The sequence below is a fragment of the Sphaerodactylus townsendi genome, linkage group LG01 (genome assembly GCF_021028975.2).
Source record: "Sphaerodactylus townsendi isolate TG3544 linkage group LG01, MPM_Stown_v2.3, whole genome shotgun sequence".
Classification (NCBI taxonomy): domain Eukaryota; kingdom Metazoa; phylum Chordata; class Lepidosauria; order Squamata; family Sphaerodactylidae; genus Sphaerodactylus; species Sphaerodactylus townsendi.
The window spans coordinates 79754554-79770201 of record NC_059425.1 but is presented as its reverse complement, the minus strand read 5'-3'; the positions used below and the strand labels follow the sequence as shown (position 1 = coordinate 79770201).

The window sequence follows — 15648 nt, the reverse complement described above, 5'->3', positions numbered from 1 at the left end:
AACATGGCTCATTTTTACTATGGTTAGTTTGTGAAACTATAATTCAGCTTATAGACAATCACCACTCAATTCAGCAGATATTGGTTGGAAGAGAACAAGCCAGGATTAAATAAGATTTATGCCAGGATGTCTGCAAACTAGAATTAAATTAGATTCAACTTACCATGTGAAACTATGATTAAGATCAACTGTGGTTTATAAACCAACTCAAATCCTAACTTTACATTCCTGATTGACAGACCCTAAATAATCATGAAGTGGCATGAATTTGGGCAATCATACCAATGACATTTACGTGAATTAAAACTTGGTTTCCCACAACTGAGTCTCTGCCTTTACCCAAGTAAGTGAAAAGAACTGCTATGCCAGTAGTTGAATTTGAATGTACTAATTCAAAGGTTGTCCATTGTCATTATTTTCTTCAACATTTCAACAAAAGAGGAGATATACAGAGGGAAAAGTATAAAGCTGCAATTACCCTTTGATCATTCTGGCCCTTCGATCTCAGCGCTGTACCATACAGTTACTACCTGGTTCAAAAGAAGACGCTTTTTTTCTTGTTCTAACCATATCAATCAAAGCTAATTTAATTGGGTTAAAAACAAATGGTAACATAAAGAGGCCAAAAATACATAGGCAGGCAAGCAGATAAATTCACAGATATGCCTGGGAACATAGATATTTTTGAAAAATATACAGGGATCTGGAAAAAAAAAGGAATCACAGTTCTCCAGGAAAGTATATTTCATACACAATATGATCACATACTCTAATACATGTCAGAGAATGTGCATCCTTCTGCCCTACTTTTTGGAAGGGTTATATTGAGGCAGAGGAAGTTGCTATTTGCACAGAGGCCACATGTTGTGCAAGCCTGATTTAGAAGAATAGTACTGGTTATAAATACTGTACTGGTTATAAAGGATCACCAATAATCAACAGAAGGTTTAGCTGCAGCAGATAGGCTGTCAATTCAGATCTCTGGGTGGCCAAGGACAGCACCACTGCAGTGCTACTCTGCAGTGCTAGCCCTCCAGAGGGCTTCCCAATGGCATGCGTAGGGCAGGGAAACCCAAAAAACCTCCTCGTCACTGGGAAGCCCTTGATAGGCTCAGTGGACTTACGCCACCAAGGGCCAAGTTGATGCACACTTCCATGCAAACCCAGGGTAGAAGTCGACTGTCAGTTCCACCCCCAGGAACACCCCTGTGCTACCTCTGCAGGACTATTCAGCACCCCCTTCTGGATTGGGTCCTATGTCCAGTAAGTGCAAACCATAGAGATCACATTCCTTACCCTCTTCTATCAGAAGAGTTGGCATAGGCTTAAGGAATTGTAATCTCACTTAACACAACAAAAATTGTAGATTAATGTATAAATAAATATTGCATCAAGGATATGGCTGGTTAGGAAGTAGCACAGAACTGCAGACTGAGATCACTCTGTCATAGTTGTGGGAGACAGATTTACTCCATGCACAATACAGTACTCAATAAATGTACCAAGACCTGTCACATTCTGCACGTGAGAAGAGGACTACTGTCCGAATGCTGAGCAGAAAAAATGTGCCTAGGAGAATGCAACAGTTCTTTGCATGAGCTTTTTTCCCAACCATATTCTCCCTTCTTGGTTCTCACAGCACAACAGTGGCGGTTTTCAGGACTGATTATGCATTCTCCTGTCATGGAACAAAATTAAATCTTTTAATACATCACTGTATCTCCTAGTCTCACCTGAAGGGCTCCAAAGTTCTGTTCCCGTAAAGCAAAGCTTCCTCCAAAAGACCAAGGTTTATGCAGGCATCCATGGCAAGGTCAAGTAGTTTCAGCTGGTAGATATTTGTGTCTGGGAGAAGAGTACTGGTGTTCTTCAGCAATGTCTGGCATTTCACCAGAGCCAGTTTCCACTCTGTTGTTTACTCTGATTAAGGATTATTCTTCACTGCAATTGTCAAACAAAAGCAAATGTTTCTGAAGAAGAAGAGTTGGATTTATATCCCCCCTTTCTCACCTGTAAGGAGACTCAAAGGGGATTACAAACTCCTTTCTCTTCCTCCCTCACAACAAACACCCTGTGAGGTAGGTGGGGCTGAGAGAGGTCAGAAGAACTGTGACTAGCCCAAGGTCACCCGCTAGCGTGTGTTGGAGTGTTCAGGCTGAATCTGGAATTACCCAGATAAGCCTCCACAGCTCAGGCAGCAGAGCGGGGAATCAAACCCGGTTTCTCCAGATTAGAGTACACCTGCTCTTAACCACTATACCACTGCTGCTCTTATTTGTGCAAAATTTATTTTAAATTATAATACTCCCCTGTTTCAACCTTCTGAAAACATGAATTTTTATTTACAGCTAACAAACGCTCTAGATGGCTGTATTTTTTGCTCATGATAAGTGAAAGAAAAGTACTGAGAGAATATTGCATTTTGATAATATGGATCTGATGGCAACCCAAACTATGATTATTTTGTAGATTATTAAAGCCCCCCCCCCCTTAAAATAAGTCATCTCCTTCTGGTCAATATTTCAATGTCTCTACAAAATTAAAACAACCTCTGAGGATACAAAGTTTTCTTTTCTTTGGTATAATAGTTTTGAAGAAAGGAGTTTTATCCTACCAAAGATAAATGGTTTTAGTTGTGTGATCTATGTGACAAAGGTACAACTAGTATCCAATTATTAAACATTTGAATAGTTCCTTTGGTATGTTAGCATGTGAGACAAAATATCTTAATGTCCACAAGGATCAGATATAGACAAAGCAAACCTTTCAGAAGATCTTTATCATGTTAATTTAGGATGATATGGTTCTACATATGGCCATCAGTGTTTATACCTTCCTAATATAACCAGTCAGCAACTAAAATGTACTGGTGGTATTCTTAAGTTTTTTGCTTGTTGGTCAATCATAGAGTAGCTAAGAGTCCATCCTATCTCGCTGGCCTCCCGACCTTGCTCCTCCTGCTGTGTCCTGAGAGTTAGTAATTGGATATGCAATGGGATGGGGATGATATTGAATTTTAGGCTATATAGTCATACGGACACCTGATTAGTTGTCATCTAAATAATTACATTGAACACACACTTACTAACTTAACCACTGGAGAAAACAGAATGATGTTTCAGTCCCTAAAGATATAATTACAAAATTAAGGTGAGATTTGTTTAGAAGTATCAAAAGCAGTAGTTATAATTATTGCAGTCAGCTTGTCATTAGCATTCACATAGCAAGTTCTACATCAATTATTAGCATTAACAACAGACTTCAGGTTTCCAGCACCATGAATGGCTGCTCTTCTGCTGAAGGAGAGATGACCCTGTGGTCTCTTTTTCGCTTGGGTGCTGTTTCTGAGCAATTGTGGCCTCATGGATTAAGTGGAGCTACAAGAGAGAAAGGTGATGTGCTCTGGAGAGATGGAAATAGAGGGGTGAGGGTCACTGGGTGAAAGCCAGCAGCCCCGTCCTCTTTGCCCATCGGAGCCTGCCCGCCATAATCTCAGCAATGGGAAAAGAAACAGTTTAAACTGCTTTGAGCTATAAGTGATGCCATTTATTTTCTGAAGAATGTAGAAAAGGAGAGTGAAAGGGGGAGTCTCGCCTGATATCATATACCTCACCCAGCAACAATTTGCTTTTTACAAAAAAAGATAAGTACAATTGAGTTATGAGCTTGATTTATGAACTGCATAACAATTTTCACCATGTTGGAATGAGAGACTACCTAGAGGTCTGTCAGTGCCATAATGTCCTTCTATAATCTAATTAAGCGGAAGCTTAAGAAGCCCCCTAGAAAAAGGCTTCATAACTTATCCAGAATAAAAGGAATTTTCAAGGGGTCAATTATTTCCTGTGGGGAATGTTTCTGGATGGTTGGTGGGGTTGCCTTTAATGGTTGGTGGGGCGTTAAAACTGCAGGAGAGCTGCTGGCATCTATCCTTTAAATAACCCCCAAATTTCAAGTAGATTGAACCAAGGGGTCCAATTCCATAGACCCCTGAACAGGGTGCCCTGAGGCATTATTTCCTATAGAAAAAAACCCACCACCACACCTTCCAAGTGATTTCTTGGGCAAAAGCCATGTCTGCAAGTAGCAATCACTGATCAAATGCCTCACATGGAAGAACCAACACAACAAGCACAATATAAGTAAGAAAACGCATGAAAAATATTGCCGGTCTTAAGGGTAGAAAGAGCTACTTATGTATTATTGCAATACAAAATTTTACATAGAAAAATGAAAATCTGATTTCTTTGGAAGGGAACCACATCATTTCTTAGTTTAAATACTTGAAAAGGTAGCACAGATAGAATTGCCAACCTCCGAGTGGGGCCTGGAGGTTTTTTGGAATTACAATGGATCTCAAGACTACAAAGATCACACACACACGCACACACATCATATTGACGCTTTGGAGGTTAGTTTGTATGACAATGTGTCCTCCTGCGGTCTTTCTCATTCTCAAATCCCACCCACCCAAAGCTTCACACTCAAATCTCCAGGATTTTCCCAACCCAATGTGGAAACCCTTTTTAAAAGCAACATCCCATTTACAAAAAGTTCCTTCTAAAAAATTGTTTTACAATGTCTGCAGAAGGCAGAAGTGTGCAATCTCTCCTAACTGGAAAGGCTAAACATTATTTCCAGTCCAGATTTTATTTGTCTGCAGGAGGCAATCTGCAAAGAGTCTTATTCAGATGAACGGAGCCGACACAGCAGAGTATAAAAGGAAAGGTTGACTTGTTTTATAAATGTGGGTCCCAGGACACAAATTATATTTATTATAAATAGTACCTTAGCTTGAACCTAACTGACACCCAATGCAATTGGTGTAATATAATTCTACCTTGCTCTTGTTAATGATTTCCTATTGAACATAACTGTAGCTGGACATACAAGTCCCCCTGCTTTGATAAGATATCTAGGCCTGGTTGAGAGCTTTTAACTTCTGGCTCCATTTGCATTTTTCACAAAATGAGCATTCTTTGGTTTACCTACTTCTATCTGACACCCAGACTAATCCATGGTTTTCTTTAATTGAAAGAAAGATTGAATCACTTAGTTTATCTCTCAATTCTCTTTATCCTTTATCTAGTCTAGAGTCTTATAATTTATTAAAACAAAAACTCTTAGAAAGAGAATGGATCATTTTGACTTGGGCTGCTAGGAAGACCTGTTCACCTGTTCACCTTTCAATTCCTTTTCATCAAAATAGGATTAGATACCTGGAGTGAAAAACCAGTCTTGCCTTTGGGTAAATACAGTAAGCTGTGAAATTTTATACAAGTGGAATTTCAGAATGGTGTTTAAGGGCAATCTCAGGTAAAGTGTGTTACATCTTACCTTGAGAAGCAGAAATGTCTATTAATGCTGTCTAACAGTTACTGACAGTGGAACAGATAGAAAGGTAGATAGATGGACAGGCAGCGGAGAATACCTAAGGTACAAAAAAGTTTCTGTAACCTAGAAATATCAATGAGGAGGAGGGTCTGCATATGTTCCTCATTCAAAAGGAAATCTATTGACTGTTGTTCATGTGGCATGGAAAGGATACCTTCCTGTGACTTGGGAGTTGTCATTTTATTTATAGCTTCTTTGACTTCTTTCCAAGCTTGCTCATTGCCTGCCAACAGGTCAGCGTCCTGCATTGGCACAAAAAACAAAACAAAATCAGTTTATTTTTATTTTTTTAATGCTATGTTAAAGCATGATACCCTGTAAACAGTGATAAGTAAAATATTCCTTTTGGTGTGAAGCCATAACCATGCAGGTGAAACCCAACAGAAAAATGAAATGCTTGCTTTACTCTTTTCAAATTCTTTCCATTCATTTTTTAGCAAATGCATTTAATATCAGGAATACCTATAAATCAATTGTTTTATTAATTTTAAAGAATATTACATGGCAGTCAACTTTGAACAATGAAACACAAATGTACAACTTAACAATACTTGGTCACCATAACACTTGTTCAGTAAAGCAGCAATGTATCCTTAGGCTAAGGACTAGATTTTTGAAATGGTGTGGCATATAATTCTGGATAAAAAATAGCAAATGAGAAGGTGGCATGGTCTACACATGTCTATTAAGACATGTTTTGTCAGTTTTGTCATGTTAATGCTTAATAATTTGATACTTCAGGTTTCACCAGATTCCAAATTTCCTACTATTTAAATGACTGAAAGTTATTACTATGGAAAGTCACTGGCTGATAGAAAAAGCTGGTTGTCTGAATCATCCTCAGAATGAAGTGCAACAGGTGGTCCTGAATAACCATATTAATTGCATAAGTTGAGACTAAAAACTCTTAACACTTTTTTACACAAGGTACAGATATTCATTATCAAAATAGGCAACTTTAAGACCCAATACATGCCCATTTGATGGCAGGAAGGGAAAAAAGGTAGAAAATGGAAGAATAAAAATAGAGGCAAATGATGAATGGGGCTCTGTGTTTTTAGATTTTGTTGGGGAAGAGGTTAGGTAAAAGATTCCTGAAGAAATGGATATTTCAGAATAAATATAAAGGGAAAGAGGAAGAATGCTCTGAGGAGGCATTCAAGGCATAAAGGACATCAAGGGATAATGGACAGACATTTAAGAGAGAAAGACACATTTGGGAACTTGTAGGTAACAGAGTCAAAGGTTTGGGGTTGGACACAGTGTGTAACAGAATTCCCTCTGTGATACACCTCCACAGATGAAGGCGAGGCCACGGCCACACAGCCCGGAAAACCCACAACAACCAGTTTCGGGCTGGGTTAGATTGTGAAACAAGAGCATAAGGATGGGATGAGTAAGGTCATTATGAGTTTAAACAAAGTGCTTGGGCAGAATATTTTACTTCAGTCATCTTCAGTGTTCAAACTGAATCACCTTTGAGCCTTTTATGTGTACCAGTTAGTTTGTATTGCTCTGGGACTTTCTTCATTAGTCATGCCCACAAGAAATGAGCACCGTATCAATTTCACTCAGGCATTTTCCATCAAGTTAAACCAAGGAATAAACAACTTGTTTTTTAAAGCATTAATTAGTTAGCTACACAGTACTAGCCATTTCAAGGGTGGAGTACATAGTAGCAAATTCTTTCCTCAAACCAAAGTACCACAAATATACCTCCAAATATATTACAGAGCCCCTCTTTGTCTCAGTGGCTGTTTCTGCATGGGTGGAAAACAGCACCCTAGGGACAGTAAAAACACTGTCCCTGGGGCACTGTTTGCACAGCTGCCACTGCTGCATTGCAGCAGCACCGTGCTTGCCCCCCAACCGATGCAAAGATGCTGCTTTTGAACCTCGCTCCCTGAGCGAGGTTTTTCAAAAGTGGCATCTTCCCGCCAGTGCAGTGCAAAGCGCACCAGTGCGAGGGCACCGCTTTTGGCCCCTCCAGTTTCCCATTTGCTTACCTCTCCTCCCTGTGCAGCTCTGGATGGCTGGAGGGCAGACATCCAGCCATCCCCTGGAGTTCAGAGGGCAGCGTGGGTGTGTCCCTCCAGTTGTCCAGAGGTGCGCAGGGAGGAGAGGTAAGTAAACAGGATGGCCTGCGAGCAGCTCTGTGAGGAGCCGCCTCTGCAGGTCACAGCAGCTTTGCGGCCGCCCGCACGTTACCATGTGAGTGGTCCTGAAGCTCCACCGGCATGAATTATGCCGGTGGAGAGCCATTTCCTGCCGCTGTGCAGAAACGGCCAATCTGAAAAAGGAATTTGCTCTGCATGTCATGAGTAAGATAATACTTCATGAAGGCAAATCTTATTAGGGACATAGGAGGTAATATCCTAGCCAGTATCTTTCCACCACTACCCTGCAAATATATTGATATAGTGCTTAAAGATAGCAATCCAATGAATAGATTAATTGTTATCCGAAGAGCACAAAAGTTAAGAAGTTTAATTGGCATTACTTACACAGAGAATTAATTAATCACAATGGGTTACAAATAATAGGAAATATGACTCAGGGACTGCATTAGATTCATGCATAGTTTTGCAGCACTGTTTTCCCATTCATGTCCAAAGGAGGGGGGGGGGAGCTGAACTCTTGTACTACCCCAAGAGATGATTGCATCAAAATGTCCTCTGCCGTCTCAGGATTCTATGCCATTCCACATGAGAAAATTACAAAGAGAGCAGTGTTCCCCTCACAATTTGCAAATGTACTTACCATATAAATCAGCTGTCTGATCACAATAAGCTCACCTGGAAATAATTTTGTACTAAACGAAAGCTGCCATGACAAAAGGTCAATGCTGGGACAAAAAAGCTCATGTTGCCGTATGTCAGTTATGTTAATTATACAGTTCCAGATGTGTTAAGCTTTGCATATACAGTGAATGAGCAAATCTGGCCTAGATCTAATTCTACTGCCTCAAAAGGGCACAGAATCAATTGTGGAAGACACAACTTTATGAATGATGATATAACTGAATGGATAACATGACATGTAATTACACCAGGTCAATAGCATAAGCTGAAGGTTTTTTTTGGGGGGGGGAGGGGGTAAGGTATTCATTTATGCTACTAATCTTACAACCATAAATCAGCCACCTATCTAAATACAACATCAACTTTGAAAAGTAAATGTGAAGACAGAGAGACACAAATGTTATATAATTTGGAAGACAGATTACTACTTAAAGCATGTAATATAGAACAGACTGAGCAGCAGGTGACCCTGTTTGGGCCTTTGTAGTGCTTAGTATCTGGTAGGAGAATTAAGTGTGATTGAACCATTTGGGAACAATAATCACTTGGGTGCTGTGTGGTTTCCAGGCTGTATGGCTGTGTTCTAGTAGCATTTTCTCCTGATGTTTCACCTACATCTGTGACTAGCATCTTCAGAGGCTCTGATGGTAGTAAAGCAAGTGGAGTATATATACCTGTGGAATGTCCAGGGTGGGAGAAAGAACCATTTGCCTGTTAACAAGTGTAAAGGGTACAATTAGCAAGCTTGATTTACATGTATTTGGTGGGATCCACCCATTTAGCATGTGAGTAACCATGAAGATAGCATAATCAATTAGTGAGGGCATCTGCATTGTAGTAGCCTGGCCTTTTGATCCCTTTGATTGCTAACTGCCTAGAGACATCCTTTGTCTGGGTGATGTTCACTAGCCCTCAAAAGGTCAGGTTATTACAATGCAGATGCCCTCACTAATTGATTATGCTATCTTCATGGTTACTCATATGCTAAATGGAAGGACCCCATCCAACACATGCAAATCAAGTAGGTATGAATCATCTGATTAACAGTAAGCTCTTAGAGAACTGCTATTGATATTCAAGGAATAATTCTTGTATTTGTCGAAGGCTTTCATGACCAGAATAACTGGGGTGTTGTGTGGTTTCCGGGCTGTATGGCCATGTTCTAGTAGCATTTCTCCTGATAGTTTGCCTGCATCTGTGGCTGGCATCTTCAGAGGATCTGATGGTAGTAAAGCAAGTGGAGTATATATACCTGTGGAATGTCCAGGGTGGGAGAAAGAACCAATTGCTTGTTTTAACAAGTGTAAAGGGTGCAGTTAGCAAGCTTGATTTGCATGTGTTGAGTGGGATCCACCCATTTTAGCATGTGAGTAACCATGAAGGGAGCATAATCAATTAGTGAGGGCACTTGCATAGTAGTAGCCTGGCCTTTTTGATCCCTTTGATTGCTTATTACCTGGAGAAATCCTGTGTCTGAGTGGTGTTCATTAGTCACTGTCTTGATGCTAGTGTGTTTTCAGTACTGGTAGCCAATTTTTGTTCATTTGTCATGGTTTCTACCTTTCTGTGGATTTCAAGGGCTTCTCTGTATTGTCTGACATAGTGGTTGTTACTCACATGCTAAAATGGGTGGATCCCACTCAACACATGCAAATCAAGCTTGCTAACTGCACCCTTTACACTTGTTAACAGGCAAATGGTTCTTTCTCCCACCCTTTCATCCCACAGGTATATATATTCCACTTGCTTTACTACCATCAGATCCTCTGAAGATGCCAGCCACAGATGTAGGTGAAACATCAAGAGAAAATGCTACTAGAACATCGTCATACAGCCCAGAAACCACACAACACCACAGTGATTCCGGACGTCAAACTCTTCAACAATACAATGATCACTGTGTTATTGAGTCCACCATTTATATGAACTAATATAACCACACCTACTTTCAAAAAAGGAAGCTTCTCAAAACTGAGGGGATTAGTCAAAAAGAAGATGAAAAAATGGAAAAGAGGGTCAAATCCCTTCAGAATGCTTGGAAATTATTAACACCAACAATAATAGAAAAAATATCAATATCTACAATAATAGAAACTAAGGTAGAAAATACACTGCAAAATGGGAAAAGTACCATCCACATCAAGAGAAAGCTATATGTATTTGCATATAATATGTCCTTATGCAACTACTAACATCTGATTCAGACAGAATATATCTTCTAATGCATGTTATCACACCTTCCTGCCACCCAGGAAAGAGCCACTTTCTCTACACCTTAGAAAGGATTCCCATGAGCTACTACTTGACTCAGGAATGGTTGTTTTCCCTTTTAGTTCTTGTCTATTGCACACTCTTGTTTCATGTATATCCTTCACACCTTGTGTTTTCCACCCTCATGGAGTCACTTGTCACCCTGTTAAGTATCGCTCCTATGGAGAGACCTGGCTCTTAGGTCAATCTCTTGTCCAGCCTCCTGTTCGGGGTTCCCAGGCCTTCCCAGCCTGTCCCAGGCCTTCAGACAGTCATGAAGCTCAATCACCACTCTGGGCCTTCCAGGAGCTGAGCAGGGCTGGGCCATTCTTCTGCCTATGGGCTCTTCCCTCACCCTTGTTTTTGATGGGTCCTGCCACTTACTTGCAATGCTGCCCCTATACTGCTCCAGGTCTTGTGAGCATGGTCTCTCCTTGCCCGGACCTCTGGTGGCTTTGTAAGTCTTTCCCAGGCCCAACTGCTTATACAATCCTATCTTCACTGCCACCTTCTCAAGCTCCATGGCACCTTTGTTTTGGCCTCCTTTCTGCTAGTCCATTACCATCTTTTGAAGGCCCGGGAGATGAGGGGGTCCCACTCCTCCATCATTATGGGTGCATCACTTCCATCCCAGCTGTATTCACTCCCACCTAGGCCATTGTGAGCATCTCACCACCCCTTAGGCCTTGCAGGGCTTCCTGGACTGCCACAACATAAATGGTGTTATCAATGATATTTTCAGATATGTACATTGAGAAGAGATACTGACAAATTTTAAATGTCTGCACCCTTAAAAAAGAAACCTGTTCTGCCACTGACACGATAAGTCACATAAATAATTCCTTGGACTACATACACATACTTCCTTCTGGAGCAGCAAATTAATGCAGCAACAAAAAAATGCTTTCTTCCAACTTGCTTTAGCCTGGAAGTATTGCCACCCCTTGCCTTGGCTGATCTGGCTTCCCGGATCCACATCACGGTAACATTGAGACTAGACTGCTGTAATATGCTCTATATATGTTTCCCCTTGAAATCAACTCAATAACTCCAGTTGGTTCAGAATGCTGCAGCTCAGTTATTATCTAGAAGTAGGCAACACATGTATATTATATTTGTTTTGTAGCCACTCACTGGCTGCCCATTAGTTACTGAACTCAGTTCAAGATAGTGGCTATCCCAGATAATGCCTTTCATGGACTTGGACCTATGCCCATCCATGACAACTTCAGTCATCTGAATAGGGTCTACCACAGGTACCATCCTGCTAATAGAAAAGATCAGCAACGACCTATGTATGTACATTCGCTATGTACATGTATGTATGTCAGAACCTCATTAGTGGTTTCAAACCTGGAATGGCCACAGGAAGGTGCTCACATATCCACAGACTGTGTAAACCAGAACTATTCAGAAGGCCTTTTTATAAAATAATAGGGATGCATTTTAACAGAATGATTCAAGAAGACTGCTCAGTAGACAGAACAGGATGATGGAGTATACTACCAATGGGTATCATCTGTTGATGTATGTTCTCATTTTGCCCTCATGCATAATATTTCTGCTCACAAGAAACTATTTCTTGCTTTGTTTAATATTTATGTCTTGTTTCAGATTTCTTAGTCCTATACCATTGTTTATTAGATGTCCCCTTACCCTATTGATTGTTCTGATCTACATTATATAATCTGAGTATCAGTGAGAAAAGCAGACAATAAATAACATAAATAAATACATACATGTAGTCTGACTGTAGTTATCACCTTGCTGCTGAGATTGTTTTGCTTAAAAAATGGGAAGAGGGCTTAAAAACTGCATACTTGTTCAACATAAAAACGCACTTGCATTCAAAAGAAATGTGACACAGTTCTTGCTTTCATGCTTAATCCATCCTGCTATCTTTAAAATTGTGAAAATATATTTTTCTTTTTAAAAAGATCTCTGGTATCTGTGTACTTTCACACTATGAAATGTGTTCTGGAGCCATGCCAGCCCAGTGGCTCTATCATTTTATGTACCTTTAGTCTACATTGGTATTTAAAAAAAAATTCCTCAGTCTTCCACTCTATCAAGCTCACATCCATGTCCCTCTTTTTTTTTTAGACACACACATAAGCCTGTTCTCACATGTGCAAGCTAATCTTCTACTTCAAGGCCATTCCTCCCTCAATTCTTCATATAGGAAAAGAATACTGGATCTCAGCTTGCATTGTGCTAAGGATCAAATGCTGTTGAAGCACCTTCTTTTTTTCTGAATGTGCAGAAAGGCACTGGGTCGATGATTTCCATGAGAGATCTGATAGTACCATTTCATCCTCGCTGTTAAAGAAAACCAAAGATGAAGCTTAGACTGCAAGCTTTTATAACGTAACAGGGTATCTTACTAAGAGTGCCACTTATCTATTTTTAGTTGCTGGCTTCATCCTTCAGGTAGAGCATAAAACAATCATCCTTTCAAGTAGCCAAGAGAAGCTGCAGAGGAGAAGGCAATTTTGTTTTTCAGACTAATTGAGTCTATCCAAATAAATACAATAAATACAAATAAATTGTCTCCTCTAAAAATCTGGAGCCATGTGATATGACTAAACCAGTCACTCATGCAAAGTGATCCTGAAGTAGGAATTATGGAAAATCATGGCAATGATTAATAGCTAGAACAATATTTAATTTCATCCCAGAGCACAGAAGTACTAGGACAAAGACATTCATGAAATGACTCATTCCAAGCGACTTTATGTAGGTCAGAATCCCAGTTCAATCATGAGGTATTCAGAGGTTTCAGGAAGGAGTGCCAGTGGTAGTTTTTCATCCATGTGGGGAAAAACTATTTCCCCTCCCTGAGGCAACCATATCATTTAGAATAGCAAGGTAGGCTTAGCAGCAGTTATATTATTTCCTTCAGTCACCAATTTCAGTTTGGCAGGTCTTCAAGAAACTTCCTATGTTAACCAGTTTTGATCTGGGTAAAAAATAACTACATCATGAACACACAGAGGCTTTCTTTTTATATGTAAGCACATTGTGAACATTTAAATGGCTTCTCCTTCTATAACTTTTGAGCTTTGAAAAGTTTCATGCTAGTTGAAAATTTTAGCAAAAAAATTCTTCCTGCAAGGGATCATGGAATTGTAAGTTTCAGGTTCCATAGGGCTTTTATGCACCTGTGGCCTCTTTCACATTGAGAGTATATTTCCTTTGGCTTGGACTAATGGTTACAGACAGATTTACCCCTCTCAGATCTGAGAATGTCTGTGTTTTTTGAAAGCTCTCAAAGTGCAACTTCCCAAGGAAAGCAAAGAGAAAGCAAACAGAATAAATATGCATTTCCCTTTCTTTGGATTTTCTCATTCCTCCCAGTTTTCCTTGCCCACACAATAACAGTTTCTCCTGCATGGACTGAACAAGAAAGTGGGGGACAGGCCAAATGGCAGATCAGCTTGACTGCAGATGCTTTACAGTGAGTTTTTCCCATTTGAACAAAATAAAAGGAGGGGGGAGAACCTACTGCGGAGCACATAGCTGCGAGGTAAGCACTGCATGCATAAATGGCCAAAGACTCAAGCTGAAATCCTATTATCCAGGAATAAGCCCAATTGATCACAGTCGGAAATACTTCTAAGTAATCATGAATTCCTTGGCTTATACACTGCCATCTATGTTTAGTAAAAACACTTACAGGCAAGCATGCATTTGTAAACAGGAAGATTTTTTCCCCTTTCTCTTTTTCTTTCCAGTAACTGGAGTGGTCACCATGTACACAATGCATGTATACAATATACAGGATAGCTAGTACTTTTGTGTCTACTAATATTAAGGACTTATTTGCAAAACTGAATTGATGTTTGAATCTAACACAAAAGTTACTGCTTTAGAACTAAAATTATCCATCACAAACTAACGAGGAGGTTATTTCATTACAAACTAAGAAGCAAAAATAGTAAAGGACAAATGTTCTTTTTGTGTTATTTGTTTAGAAATAGCCGGCTTGAGACAGCTTACAATGTAAAATATAATTCAAACATCAAATTCCATAGAAGTTGTTAACAATTAATAAATTATTTAAAATTCAACCAGAGAACAAAAACAGCACAAAACATTTAGCAGCTTAAAATAAAATTCATACGGACTAAAGAGAATACTTCTTTACACAGTTAGAATTAAAATGTGGAATTCACTGCCAGAGGATGTGGCACACAGAGCTATAAAGAGGATTGGGGAGATTTGTGGAAACAGTGGCTAGTAGCTATGGTGATCAAAGGGAGGTAAACTTCTGAATTTAAGGCTGATTCCGCATGGGCCAAAAACACAGTGTGAACACGGTGTGAACTCTTTTACACAGTTTTAAACCATTTTACACCATTTTCACACCACTGTTTTTGACCCATTCAGACTCCGCCTTAGTGTTCTGCTAGAGTTAGCCACTGTGTGGAATAAGCTGCCAGAATAGATGGAACACTGGTTTTGATCGAGCGAGGCTCTTACGTTCTTATGGAAGAGATTCAAGACGGTGATGAGACAGAAATACTGCCTCCCAGCTATTGCAATTCTAAGCTATTTTTCAGTCGTTCCTATCTGATTTTATGGATACTTTATATTGTTTTTATTGTTTTAAAAGGTAGTTTTATCCAAAGCTCCTATTAATTAGATTAGGATGGTTTTATTTTATTTTGATATTTTAACTGAACCTTCCTTCTAAGCTCTTTTATACAGATACTTTGTGGATTTTATTATGGAACACTTCGGTCTTTGTGTTCCAAATACAGAATAATTAGACAAAAGAGAAAGTAGCCAAGTGACACAGTGCAACATAGTTTTCATGTTCTTACTAGAATAAAGCCCATTGTGGAACAAAATAAAATGGACCCTAGAAAAGCAGTTTGTGGGTAAAGGCTTACCCAAGGCCACTGCTCCTTGGCCTGCCCACTACTGCCACTGCTCATCATCCTTGTCAGGTGGGTCTTGGTGCCAGGCATGTGGGTGAGCATGTGATGGGGGAGAAGGGACTGGGTCCAGCTTGGGTTTTGATGGGAGGGAGGGCTGGCAGGGGACTGGGAGGAATAATGCCAGGCCAGGCAGGAAGGCGGCTTGCTGCTGTTGCCCCACAGGGGTTGACATGGGTTTTTTTTAGAGGGTGGGTAGGGGGACTGAGAGGGATGGTGCTGGGCCAGACAGGAGGGTGTTTTGGTGCTGCTGCCCTGCTTGT

General features: G+C 40.1%; 1 protein-coding gene across 3 annotated transcripts in view; it reads right to left on the bottom strand.

Moving 5' to 3' along the window:
* Positions 1-15648, bottom strand: part of SMYD3 (SET and MYND domain containing 3) — a 463587-nt gene that overhangs the window by 45736 nt on the left and 402203 nt on the right. For all 3 annotated transcript variants that reach the window (XM_048484814.1, XM_048484825.1, XM_048484833.1), the window contains 2 exons: positions 5549-5636; positions 1734-1908 (listed from right to left, as the gene is read on the bottom strand). In XM_048484814.1, coding sequence (XP_048340771.1) covers positions 1734-1908; positions 5549-5636 — 263 coding nt within the window. The remainder of the gene's footprint in view (positions 1-1733; positions 1909-5548; positions 5637-15648) is intronic.